This window comes from Danaus plexippus (assembly GCF_018135715.1).
Source record: "Danaus plexippus chromosome 22 unlocalized genomic scaffold, MEX_DaPlex mxdp_27, whole genome shotgun sequence".
NCBI classification, from domain to species: Eukaryota; Metazoa; Arthropoda; class Insecta; order Lepidoptera; family Nymphalidae; genus Danaus; species Danaus plexippus.
This window is the reverse complement of record NW_026869855.1, coordinates 2,522,208-2,537,085: the sequence shown is the minus strand read 5'-3', so window position 1 is coordinate 2,537,085 and position 14,878 is coordinate 2,522,208. Positions and strand designations below refer to the sequence as shown.

Here is a 14,878-nt window from a genome sequence, read left to right as displayed (position 1 = left end):
TATAAAAAGAGACAGAGCGAGAGATAATACTCGGCACTCAGTCGTGACTTGTAAGTACCTAATGTTAATAAAATTTAGCTTAAAGAAACACGAAAAAACCCCTTCCCCTTTTTATTCCAACATTACGAAGTTTCACTTCTTCTCTCACAAGGACTCTACTCACAATTAATTTTTCTAAATACATATGTTTTTTTTTTATATATAATACTAACATAATAATTATTGTTTATATATCTTTTGGAACACAGGAAAGAAAAATTTAACGGCTTATATTTTTAAATGATGTCATGTTGTAGGGTATATTTTTTTCTATACTTAGATCTATTAATATCTATTACTATTCTAGGACAATAGTTATATTATATATAGGAGGATGAAATAAATAACGATATATATGTATGGTAATAACAACATATTTAAATACATTTATATGAGTATTTTCTTTAAAATCTGTTTAAACGTCATTAGGTTATAATATGTTAAATTTGATATATAGGTTATTATAATATGTGAACAATATATATATATATATTGAAAAGGCATTATAACTGACGTCACTGAAGGAGTTTCTAGATTAGGAATTAATACCTATAGCAATAGTATTATCAATTATGAAATATCGAAAAAATCTCAAAAGATTTGAACTTGTCAGATCTCAAAAGATTTCAATGTTATCTTTTTTTCTTGTTCTTAGATAAGTATGTTTTATTATCTTTCAGTGAAGTGGGTGAAATCTTTAAACATAACTGTCATTTATTAAAAGTATATAAAATAAATCCAAATACAATTTTGACTGTTTTTTAATCAAATTAAGATGAAATTCCATGAGAGTTGGATCGGGAGAGGATGTTAATCATTTCATCATCACTATTCTCAGTTCACAACCCCTGATAACCCCTTAATGACCCCCAAATAACCCCCATAAAGGAATCTAAGGAATGCCATAAAAAAACACTAAGTCCCCCGAGGTACCAGGCTGTCATAAACAATGAGGAATTATGAATAAATTATAACAGGATCGATGTGGGGGGCGTGGTCTTCACAGGCCCCGCCTAGAGACAGGGACGGACTTGTTAGGCCATCTCGCTCTCACCCAACATAACTACCGCCGGCTATTTGTTTATTTGATGTAATAATTTATTTGGTACTATCATTGACCGGATCTTGTAATGTCAGTTGAGATATTTAATACTAATAAATAATCGATCGATTGATTATTTTTTTATAATTTTATTTGTATAAATTTTATTGTTTTTTTTCCAAAATCTCGTCTATATGCTTAAAATAAAAATATTTTTTTTATTACATACAATAAAAGTATAAATAAACGTAACATGGCAAGGACTAGAGTATTATACAAAATAAAAATAAAACCTAATCAGTATCTAGACTCGAAATCAAATAAAATAACTTTGAGTATTAGAAGCCCTAAGACCCTAAACAGTGCCCTATATAACAAAGGTATAATTATCATAGTCCCTACTCCCTCGACATAACCGGTTAAAACAGTCATAAATACAATAACGATAACCAAAACAATAGACACGATGTCTCAGTCGGTGAAGCGAGTGGAACGCTATAAACTCGAGTAACGGGTTCAAATCTGTTGAATTTCTAATTAAAACAAAAAAAAATAAATTAAAAATCTTAAATAAATGTATATATAAAGAAAACAATATTTTCTTTTCGTCCGGAGAGTGATTAAAAATAAAAAAAAAATAAATCAATTAGCAATTCATATAATAAAACATTAACTTACGAATTCATATAACATTCACGATGAATTCAATTATGTTCAGTCGTGAATTTTATTGACTTCCTCAATTATATTTTGATGTAATTAAATATTGCTCTGTAGTTAATTAAGATTTGAGTTATTATATATATATATATATATTATTTGTCTGTCTGTGGAAGGATTCTTTTTGAGATAATTGCTTTATAAGTGAATTGACTACTTTTCATGATTATGTTTGTACGTATAGTTACGAATTCCTGTATGAGATATAGAGAATAGATATATATATATTATATACCTATGTGTGTGGGTGTGTGTGTGTGTTTTATTTAATTTCTTCATTACAAGAACGTATTTTTTATTATTTCATATATATAATTAAATTAAATTAATCACCTCGGTAGATATATGTTTATAAAATTCTACAATTTTACAATCAAATATTACTACAAAAAAAAATGAAAAGGTTAATATGAAAATTATATAAAAAAAAATGTATAATTAATAAAAAATCTGTTTTATATCAAATAATTTGACGAGGTTAATTTTTTCGTATCTACCTACATTTCGTTACCTGTACGGGTGACTAGAGCTAAGAAACGTCCTTAACTATTTATATAAATACAAAACTTCGAACTATCCGTCTTTAGTGTGACGGAAACAAGTGTTAAGGATACTGATTATTTTATATGCATACAGTAATATTATGGGTATATATTGATTTATATCAAAAATCTATAGGATTAAATTTTCTTAAATTTATATAGGATATAATTAAAAAGTAAAAAGATTAATTTTTTTCATACTTACATATATAATGCATTAATAATGAATATATAAATATATAGATATATTGCATAAAATGGACAGTTAATTATAATTAATAATTACCACTTTGTTAATAGCACGGTTAAATTTAACTACGTCGTTAAAGCTGTTAATGCATTTTTATTACAGTGGCTATTTTAAAATGATGTTTGACCGACTGCAAAGAGAGAGTGTTAGGAGAACGTTGTGATTGTATTGTTTGTATTACAATGATAATAAGGTTAGTAATTTAAACCTCTATCGTGACAACTGGGAAGAGTTTTATCAAAAACGAAATAGTATTATGAATGTAAATGAACTATTTACGTAATAAATATGGCGGTTCGTTTATTAATGTTTTTGTTAAAAAAACATGGAAAAATAATCTTGTTATATAAATACTCACTTGTATTTTTTTGTGGGTAGGTAGGAACGAGATTTAGAAATTATATATACCTAAATTATCTTTTTATTTTACTTCGATGCAACCATTATCAAAGATACAGACGATTGAAGGAAAACGTGAAAAATTCTGTATAGCTTACCTATATTGTTGAGAAAATAATTTCATAAAGTTGTAAGGTTGTATATGTTTGTAGGAAGTTTTCGTGTCTACCGATGGAGGCATTTCCTTTTTTTTTTTTTTGCTTTTGTTTGTCTCTTAGTGACGTTGTTTTAATAAAATATATCGTGATTTATGAGAATTCTTACAATTGCTTCTATTGAAATATTACCTAATATATATATATATATATATGTGTGTGTGTATGTGTTAATATCTTAACCGTGTCCCTTAGAATAAATGACCTACCACAAAAATAAAATCCTCACTTGTTGTCATTTTTCATATTACCTACCCTTAGTACATGTTCATGTTTGTTATCGGCACCTACTAGTATACTACATACGGAGCGTTACCGATTTTTCGTTCATAAATCTCAAGTACAAAGAACTTTATTCCTCATAACATTTTAACATTCACTTAAAATGAGATTGCAAGAAAACAGTTTTAATATCTGGGCCGTTGGATACAAAAGGCTTTATTTATTTACTACAGCGAGGATATGAAATGATTTTTATACTATCGCATAGTCTTATTTAATCTTCGTAAATCATATTATTAACGTCGGTCATTGAGTGAGGAACGTTAAACGCTTCGTTTGTAGTGCGATACAAGCTTACACGTACCTTATAGTAGTGGATACTGCGACTGTCCGCGTTGACTTATTTAGATATTTTTACAAGCTGTCAGTGACTTTAGCACTTATGTAATGCAAATTTTTATGTGTTGACACCAAAGTTATATTGAATTATAGCCTGCATCTCATCCTGATGTCTGAGCTATATTAATATAGAGTTGCATCAAAATCGGTGGAGCAGTTTTTGCGTGACAAACATTACATCCTGACAAACTTACGCATTTATATTATTGGTGGGTTTAAACGAGTTATTGAGTCTGGATCAGATCCCTATAATGTGTTTATATGTGTGTGTGTGTCTGTGTTTAAGTCATTCAAGTTTCGTAGTCAAAAGTAAAGCGGCTGTGATAACTTAAAAGACATTAACCAAATTTCTTCGTCGATTACCCTGAAGTGGTTATTTTCACCTATAGCTCTACCTACGGTTTAAACTGTAACCAGTAACCGGTGAGCTAACAGCCAGAACCTTCAAGCGTGTATCGGAGGTCAAACAGCACTTAATTCCTCAGTTAATTCTGTCCAAACATCGATGGTATATTTTGTTTTTGGGACCCCTATCGGTGTTTGTCGCGGCCATTATGACGCGCTGTTGCCATGTGTTGGCGCTTTCAGCGGACAATCCCTTTTTTTTATATGGTAACATTTTTAATACATCGGAATAAAAATGTATAAGTAAAATATTTCACATTTTCGACCAAATTATGACGTATTTTATTAAAATTCAATGTATTATATTATTTTAATATTCATGTAAATATGAATATAGTTTCGTATTACCTGATAAATATGTATTTTTTTATATATATATTTTTTTAAATTCTGTGTTAATATACGCTTCTCTCCAATTTCCTTTAAGACGCCGCGGTAGTGACCGCTAATTTGAAGACCATCCTATATAAACAGTTCAAAACCAACAAGCTATACAGCACGGGTCATATTTGTGTAACGATACACCGAATACCTCATATAATTTCAACTGCACACACAATAAAATACAAACGATTTCAAACCTTAATGACATTTAAAAGTTCATACAAAATGTTTACCGAGTCATTAGAAGCTTGCACCACTGTTTCGTACGTAAAATTTATTAATACGTTAAAATTACACAAACACTCTTGTAAATAAACGTTTACTTGTCAATATTATTTATATTTTCTTTCTATAATAATAATATATTTTTAATATATAGAACAGAATTAATTCATATATATAGTAAGAATGGTTGCAAGTTGTTTGTAAGGTTCAATTTACCCGGTTCGTGTCGCTCACAGTCAAAGGACGCCGCTGAGATGTTTACGTATCTTTGTTGAGGGAAAAAAAAAAGTCCAGAGATTTTATTTTACTCCCAACTTTAATGGAATCCGATGTAGGCTCGGTGGTTTATGAATATAGTGAGTAATGTTACATTATATTCAAATAAATATAATGATTTGATTTGTATAGGAAATATGTGAAAAATTAATATTAGATGGGAGTTGTATTGAAGGTGTGCATACCGGCTACTTCGCCGACTGAGCTATCGTGACAAAAAAGATCTATAATCCTGTGATCGCGGGTTCGGAACTAAGCCGTACATATAATTTTTTTAGATTTTTATAATTAAATGATTCTTCGCTATAACTTTATTTTATCAAATTCTATGAGTTTAATCTCAAGTCTAATCACAGCTAAGGTGATATTCTCGACTTTTTATACATCAAGATGGTACTGCGTATGAATTTAGACGTCAAAACGAGTCTAAAGAGATCATTATCTGTATCGGAGACCTTATTAATAGACGGAGCAGAGATCGGTATCGTTAAAATTTAAATTTTATTGTCATATTAAGATCACGATTTTAAATATATTTTATACGGACCAGTTTATTTAATTATGTTCCGTTCAAAATTTTAATTTTTAACAAATTAAATTGTTAATTTTTTTTTGTTTATATGTACGTATATTTATCGAATGAAGTAATTTTTAAATATATATTTTTTTTATAATTATTTCTCTATATTAATTTTTACTACTCGTTTAATATCTTGTGTGTATATCAAACAAGTATAAAGGCATTTGTTTGTCAGTGAGAATAACACTTTAAGTAATTGCTTTAAATTATAAATAACTTTCTTTACTTTTTAATTTGCTATATGTATGTACATATTTTTATAGAATATATCAGTAAATGACAATCAGAATAAAAAGTTCTATCCCAAACAACACAGCTTCATCGTTGACTATATACAAATAAAATTATGAGACAGACATACAATTCCCATATAAATATATTAATTAAATTTAATAAGAATATCCTTAACATTTTCGCTACAAACTGACGTACAACCCTCATATAATTATTATTCACACATACTAAAACATTCAATAAAATACTAAGTTAGTTATTAATAAGGCTCATATTGGTTTGCACTAATTTTTAAAATAAAATTTATACGTCGGATTAAAGTTTAGAGGCTTAGCGGATAAAGTTTGATATACAGTGAGTTAATTAAAAATAATATATGATATATATTTATATGTGTATTTTATTAAGTAGTTATTTCGTACTAATACGCCTCGTGCGTGATTTTTATTAAATATCAAGAAAATAGTTAAAAGTTGTATATAACTAGTTTTTGCTCCCGACTTCGTCTGTGAACTCAATGAGAGATGTAGGAATAGTATTTAAACAATACATGTAGTAACCTACGTTAAAGCCTCTTCATTTTATATAACCTTAACACCGACGGCATCGCCATCTGCTGGGATGATTTGTGAATCTAAAACATCTGAGGCTTCAGACAAATTCATACAAAAAAAATTATCATACAAATCGGTCTAACTGCTCACGAATAATTCAATGACATACAAACACATTAGAATTATATATATCAGGACAGTATGACATTTGGCTTGTCACAGTGTGTACCCAGCCTTATTAGTGAAAAAAACTAACATGCACCGAGCTACCGGCTTTATGACATTGAGATACGAACGGAATTTGGTATTATAAAAGTTTTTTTTTGTTGATAAATACATCACTCGTGTAATGGAAGGTTTGACCGACTTGAAAATATAATTATAATGACTCATATATATATATATATATATATATTGTTTAATCAAGGCAATAGCGTGAGAGTTTTATTATAGATAATTTAACATTGAAGCAATGAAAATGTCCCGAAACTAAAAATAAAATGGCGACAGTTTCATAATCATAATCAATAATAACTAATTAGTTATCTCCAACATCTTTTTTAAGATGAAAATCTTTTTTAAGATATAACAGATAACTGGTGATTTAAACGTTGGCTCATATTCGTATCACGAAATACTGAGGAGTACGCTTATTATAAGTTTTCATCGTTACTACACACGGAGAGTTTAAAAGTTTTTCAGTCGTTAAACTTGTCGTATAGTAATAGCGTAGGTTGTTGTGTGAAAAACGGCAAACGATTTTGTTTGCAAGAAATATTTAGCTAATATAGATCTCACAAAAAAAGGGTAAAAAAAAATTATAGGTTGTAAATAGTATTTCATAATAGTATTTTATAATATTAATAAAGTATTAATAATTACTATCTATGTTAAATTCTTGCATAGAATAGAAGAAAATTGATTTTCTCTAGATGAATATATTTTTTCTCCTGAATATGTTTGAATTTTATCAATATCACATATATATGTATGTATATTTATATAAAATAATATCTAACGTTTATTTTAAAACATGTCATTTACGAAATGTGAACATTCTTCACGTTGATATTAATTGAATTAATTTTTTCTACATACATTTTTTTACCAAGCATCGGTACGCATAGTACATGTTCATCTTGGTGTTGTGTATTATAAGAGAAATCCCAAGATAACTTAATATCAATCCGTACAGTGTACACTTAGCACAAGTTCTCATGTCACACTACATACGAAGCGTACCCCGTCTCTCACACAATAACCCACGTTAATACTATGACGATTTTTTAATGAAAATCTCTTAACGCTCCGTGTGTAGTGAAAATAAAAACTTAGAAGAAACATTCATATTATTATAGAGCAAAATTTATATATATATATAATTAAATTCTTCAAGTACAATTTTATATATATATATATATATTTAGTATCTAAGTGACCACAATACCATATATATAGGAATATTCATAAAAAAAACGTAATTTCTTATAAATGCATATAATTGTTGTAAATAAAAATGTTTATTTTGTGAAAATTAGTTCCCAATATATTATACTTGAAATTTTTAATCACGTGTACCCCACGGTGTAGACTACCGAAGTAACGTCTGATGTCCATAAATCATTGGGTCAAGTACAATAATGACGTTTAATGAGAAAAAAAAAGGGTCTCTTTCACCGGATATCAGAGGCGACAAAATAGTGGCGCCGGTATTTTTTATTTCATATGGAAAATAAGGAAAATGTTACCCCATAACAAAGTGTTAGAGTTCATTTTTGTTTGAACGTCTGTCTTTACGATCTCACATTACCAGTTTATAAAAAAAAATGTCAGTCAATGATCCCCAGTCATTCAGCTTCCAATTAAATATCTATACTTCATATTTTAATTTAATATAATCATTTGGTATATAAATAAATTTTAATAGATCCTTTAATTTAAACAAGAATAAATTTAATTTAACCGATGGCCTAATAAATACTTTCATGGCATAAATCTTTTTTGTGCTCAAAACCATTATATCTGAAGGCGCCAATCTTATCTACAAGGACAGTGTTGCATGCCTCAACGCTACGTCACCAACAAAAAAATCGCACTCGTCAAATGACACACAAAAAAAAAGTCCTTTGTGGTCAAAATAGTATAGAGATGTCATTTAATTTGACAGCTGTCAGAAGTGGGATAGTTTGTTACAAATTGTGATGAACGTTTCAAGAGGCTTGTCTAAAATATTTACGCCATTACGCCATTTATTTATTTTATTGCCGACTCATTAACCATGGATAGTAACGAGACACTTCGTTGGCTTTGTCCTCATAACAGATTTCTTGTTAAACTGTGTGCGATCCTTATATTATTATAAAAAAAAATTAAAGTTTTCAAAACTATATTTAGCGACGGTGACGGTGGTTAGTTAATAAAAACTTATTTTGCGTGTCCATAAAACGTCACATAACCGATAGATTATTAAACCTCTAAAAGTTAGATTAAAAGCAACGGGTTGGTGGGGGAAAAAAAACTAATCTTCCGACACGTTATCGAATGTCCCCCATAAAAGACCTATAATAAAAAACAAAAGAAAATCAACAGAAAAAAAACACATCCTTATCTCAGACCGGCGCCAGTGGTAGCGAGGCGGGATCTCTGTTTTTTTTTTTTTTTTATTTTATTTTTTCCGAAGCGAAAATCCGGCCTCGTAATTGACAGAATTTACGCAGCCGATAAAAAAGGTTTTATATCACTGGCTTACTTTGTCGTTACGGCGCTTTCGTTTTCAAATGTTTTTAATTCCTGCATTACATTACCTTGCATGTTGTCTTAGGAGCCGCTCTTGTTTATAGCTAACTGCTTAGTTAATATAAAGAAACATACACTGGATTTAAATTTTTCTGGTTTTTATATTATTAATATTACTAGCAAGATTTTATTTTTCCGTTATGTTCTTATAGAGATAAATTTTTTATTCGATAGTAATAAAAGCAGAAAAACTCGAACGAATAGAGCGGCACATGCCAAAGCAATACTTGAGATAAAATCTAAAACAGTTCCGGTGCGGAACATACGCTACGGTGGTCTCGGTGATATAATTAATATAAAGCCTTTATTTTAATAGCAATAAGAGCTATATTGTATTCTTCGGAACGTAGGCGTTAATAGTAATTACGGATTCACAAAGCTGAATATCTATTGCCTTCGACATCGGGCGATCTCATCTGTGATTAAAAAAGAAACGTGTCAACGTTACCATTTTTAAAATAATCATTAGAAAAATATTATACGGAATTCATTGTATTATATAAAAAAAAAATACTTATTTAATATAAACAAAATGGTAAGAAAGAAAAGTAGTACAACTATGGAATTAATTAATTTCTTTTTTGTGTGTGTAAATACGAAATTGGTGCGGTAATGTTGGCAACACAGAACACCATGGTAGTACACCATACATCCTTGAAATATACATGGGGGCTAATTGAAACATATGTATAGATAATGCTATCTATTAAAGCAAACAGAATTATTTTATCGCCGACTTAGCATATGTTATTTTAACATATTATTTTTTTTTTATCTGTAATTCTAACTTTTGTGCTCTGTTTTGTTTGTTATATATTTTTTTTTTTATTGTAAGGCCAAGAATCGTTCTCCGGTCACGTTCAGGTTTATCTTAAGACGGACCTAATCCCAGCAATAGGAACAATTTTATGCTTACTATATAAGAAAACGTTTTTATATTATATTATAGATTGTATGTTTATATGTTAAGGTTGGTAGACACATGCTTACGTAACATATATATATATATAACCTTTTTAGTTTTGACGCTAAATAAAACAAATTAATTTTATTAAAATAATGTTTAAGTTATATAATCGTTTGTTCGTCACATTTTTTTTTTCATACTTATTCTATTTTATACAAAATATGTGTGAAAAATAAACGGAAAAATATTATCATTAATGCTTATATCTGACATTAATATTAATTCACCCAATTATAATGACAACATAATATACGGGAAATAGCTGTACCGATTATAATGGAATTTTAGAGGTGTTATAGATTTAATTTTAAATCCACTATAGAACAATTAAACTAGCTGGTAATTTTAACAGAATCTTTACAGTCTCATAACGAGTATTTATTAAATCAATTTAAAACTATCAACGATCCGCGTGTACGCTAGTGTTGCGACGTGATTTTTCACGTTAAGTTAAATTTTTCTAAAAATCACCATCCCCTTAACATTAAGCAGAATATATTTATAACACGGAACTTATCTGAAACGTTTTTGACATAATCTTTTGGATTTTTCGATTTCTTTTTACAAAAAAAAAAAAAACAAAAACAAAGAAAAAGTTTCTTTTAATTCAATAACTTTGCATATATTGTTAATTTTGTTACATTCTTTTGTCAAGTCAAGGGACTGTGTTTTAATTAAGTATCTTAATATTTTAAGTATAATATACAGTTATAATTACTTTAAAAAATCCTCAAATATATATATATATATATATATTAATTCAATTTTAATTTCATCATAATTCCTGCAACATAAATATTCAATATACCTAGTTGAAAATTTGTGTACCTACCTACAGATACTCTACACCTTTGTCACTTTCTCCACTCTCTGATTAGGCGGGTACGCATATGAAATACATGCGATTCTTAAGCAAATACATATTTATATTAATGATATATATAATAGAGCGTTACGGTGTAACGAGAACACAAACATACATACATAACAATAAAACACAAATTTAAACGGACCCGGATCAGTAATTATGAATAAATATTCATTTCCGAAATCGAGAGTTTACTTAAAAAAAAGACGCCTTAAGAATTATTATTAAATCATTCGTATGAAAAAAAAAAACAGAAGTAAGCAAATGGTCCATCTATTGGGATGCTGGGATGCTGTACCAAATATTTGTTAGGTCGGCGTCTTTGATGTACAGTTTAGGAGGAAGGTGCGAACGCTACCGGGTCCGCACCATAAACATGCTGTGGTGGTGGCCTCGTGTGGGACCACCGGATGGTGGTGTGATCCGAAATCAAAAACCTCACCTACCTGCAGGCGGCACCGGGGCCAATTATACAGCAATACAAATAAAATGGGCAACGGCTAACTAAACTGATTTTGATGTAATTTATACGTACATTAAATACTACTTAGGTTTTGATTTCAGTGATTTTATTTTTTTTATTACTTTCATTTCGTTTAATTAAAGCTGTTTAAATTAATAGACAATATATAACGTAAGTATATAAGGCTTTATTTAACGAATGCCATAGAAATTACACACTAGATTGGTCTTTAAAGATTTTGTTATGTACCTATTTAATAGTTAAATTAGTGTACGTAATATGTTACTGACTGTAAAATAGAGTTAAATATTTAACTTTAAGGTGGGCACTTTATTTCTTAACTGCGGTATGCGGTTAGGTTTTAATGCCGGCGAAGTAAACCTCGAAGTTTGCTTCAACTGTTAGCGGGTTTGACTTTCAGAAGGGAAAATCATTCGCTAATATTCTGTCATTCTGTGATAGCTTTAAAGAAATTTTTCATAACAATGTATTGATTGTATGTTACCTATTTGTAAGATTTTATTTTTTGTTAAATAAAATTATTAAGAGATATTATTTTTGTTTACATCAATAGGTACATGCTATAGTCTTTTTTTTATTTGACTATGATAAAAAAAATCGAAATCCTAACACAGATAATTAACCATTTTCTTAAAAACTATTTGTCAAAAAAAGATAGGTAATCTAAGAAAGATAATAATCAGGTGATTCTATTGATATGTGAATGTGTGTTCGTTGTTCCGTTACAAGTTAAATACTAAACATTAGTATTTATCGATCTCCATATAAAATATAATAAAATGTATACCTAATAAATATGTTAGATTTTCTTCATATTGAAATACTTTTTAAGTAATAGGTACCTATATTTTAAATTGTATTTAATATTATTGAAATATCAATTATGTACCTATATATATTACCTAATTTCACTGAATTGTGTTATGTGGAATTTTTAGGTCCAAACACCAGAACTCGGTAGAGTCATGCATTTTTATAAGCTATTAAATTGCGAATTCCAATATCAATCCTAATTTAATAAAAAATATACACCCTTTGAAACAGAACGGTTACTTCTATGTGTAGTTCCATACTAATACTTGGTTTTCGTTATATTGTAAGATATCCTCAATAAATCTCAACCCCCGATGGTTGAAGTAATAGCGGGCAGATTCACCCTTGCTCAATGAATCAATCAGGGCGTACAAATACATTATCGGAAACATTGGTTTATCGATATACTGGCATTTTATTTTAATTTTCAGTAAAAGGATTATAGTGTATATATATTTTTATTATCAAAATTAAATATAATATTTTCTTTGTCATTTACTTATAATAAATATGTACCTAATATGAATAAAGGAGAAACTGTAATTATCATATATGTCTCTGCCGTGATATGTTTTATAGTATTTACAAATACTTATTTAAAATTAAAATAATAACACGCGATTTGCGACTTTTTGCAAAAAAAAAAAAACAAATTCAAAACACGGCATAATGTCTTTGTGCAAAAACAAAAATTATTTTCAAAACCATAACCCGGCAGAATAACTTTGTGCCAAACGTTTCCTATAGATACATTATTATAAAATACAAGTCATACAATAATCGGCAGAATGGTTTAAGTCCTTAGCCTGTGCAGAAGACGAAATTAGAAAAACAAAAAACGTCATACTTCAAAATAATGACATTGCATTAGGTGTATGTTATTTTTATATGGATATATATAATTTAACTCACTGGGCATCATTTCTACGTGAGAGGAAGTGTCCATGATGTTGTGATGGTGCAACATGTCGGGCGGGGACTGCACCAGCCCGCCACCGCCGCTGGCCATAACCATCACTGACGCTGATAGCTGATGACTATAACGATTCTAACACTAACTGACTGACTCCCCGTATACTATACGAAACACACAGAAATGATAAACACTATCTATATATATAATGCTATAATGTTTTAAATTTGCCAGTTTTCATATAAACACTATGATACATCACTTCAGATATTTGGCCACTTCATTATATTAATTCAAACGACTATTGTCTATGAGCACATCGTTCCACGGCAAAGGCCAAGCCCATACTGCCGTATAATATCTATAAGTCTATGGATCGACTCCAAAGCGCATGATCACATCAGACCGGGTGCTATTGGTCGGATTTTAGAACGCCTTTTCAAAATTACATCAGCCATTGGACGGAAGCTTCCCATTTTCCCGCCCTACCCGACGTTACCCTCACAAAATGGCGCCCCCCTTATAGCCTTTTGATGCTTTTTTGAACATTTTCTTCGATAAAAAATAATCCTGTTCGAATATAATGAGCATGATTTATGTTTTAGTACCGCGGTCTCCTTTACCACGGCGTTTTAATCTAGCCTTGTTGATCTCTTGTTTTGTTTTAAACACAACTAGTTACCCCATGTTACATAGTTAAATGTTCATAATTACCCTTATCTGGCATTCATATTAAATTAACGAGCTAACAAATTTTTATTTGTATAAACAATTATATGTAGCTATTTGTTCAAATTATTAAAGAGGTTTTAATATAAAAACTATTTGTGTCAATCAAAAATGTGTTTTAATTCTTCATAACCTTATTCCAAATGACATTTTATTGCTTACATATTACTATAGAAATAAAATTTAATAAACAAATTTTATATAAGTGTATAATTTAAAAAATAAATATTTTTTTTTTACTTTCAAATAATGAATGGCTTTCTGAATATCAATTAATATCTAGTTAACTTGACAGCTATGTGTGAGGCGACAAAAAATTGTCAAGAAATTTGGCGCCAAATGTTCCTCACGTCATTAACGTCACAGATAAAATAGAAAGGTTATCTTTGCAGATGTTGATTTCGCAGATTAAAAATAAAAATCAAAGGAGTCCTTATACGATCGTTGTAAAGGATTCGTTAAGGAATTTGGAAGGAAGTGAAAAGTTAAGTCTGCAGATGCTTGTGAACTAGATAAGCCTTTTTTTATTCCGAGATAATTATTGCAAGGAAGTGACGTAATTGGTGATAACCGGATGCTTTAGAGTAATCAATGAGAAATGTTTTTAAAGCTAAAATAACTTTAAGGGTAGATTATTTCGTACTTGTATTTTTATACGTTTAATTTCACAGAGGTAATATTTTTTGATCTCCATATATTATAGTTCGCCTATATTCTTAGTATGGATATATTTTTTTCTTTGATATACATATTTAAGAAATTAATTTTCCATTTTCAGCTAATATAATATTATAACCGTAAAATAAATTCAAATTATTATATTGATATATTGATGATTGTCTCCGTCCAGGGCTGGTATTCTGCAATCAATAACATTCCTCA

The 14,878-nt window shown here is 29.2% G+C and overlaps 1 protein-coding gene across 3 annotated transcripts in view; it reads right to left on the bottom strand.

The window, feature by feature from the left end:
* Positions 1–13,625, bottom strand: part of LOC116773525 (insulin gene enhancer protein ISL-1) — a 30,530-nt gene extending 16,905 nt beyond the window's left edge. For 2 of the 3 annotated variants that reach the window (XM_061528734.1, XM_032665999.2), the window contains exon 1: positions 13,267–13,624. In XM_061528734.1, the coding sequence (XP_061384718.1) occupies positions 13,267–13,369 (103 nt within the window). In that variant the 5' untranslated portion in view covers positions 13,370–13,624. Of the gene's footprint in view, positions 1–13,266 lie in introns of all 3 variants that reach the window. The other variant, XM_061528735.1, reaches the window with a different exon arrangement.
* Between the last annotated feature and the right edge of the window lie 1,253 nt (positions 13,626–14,878).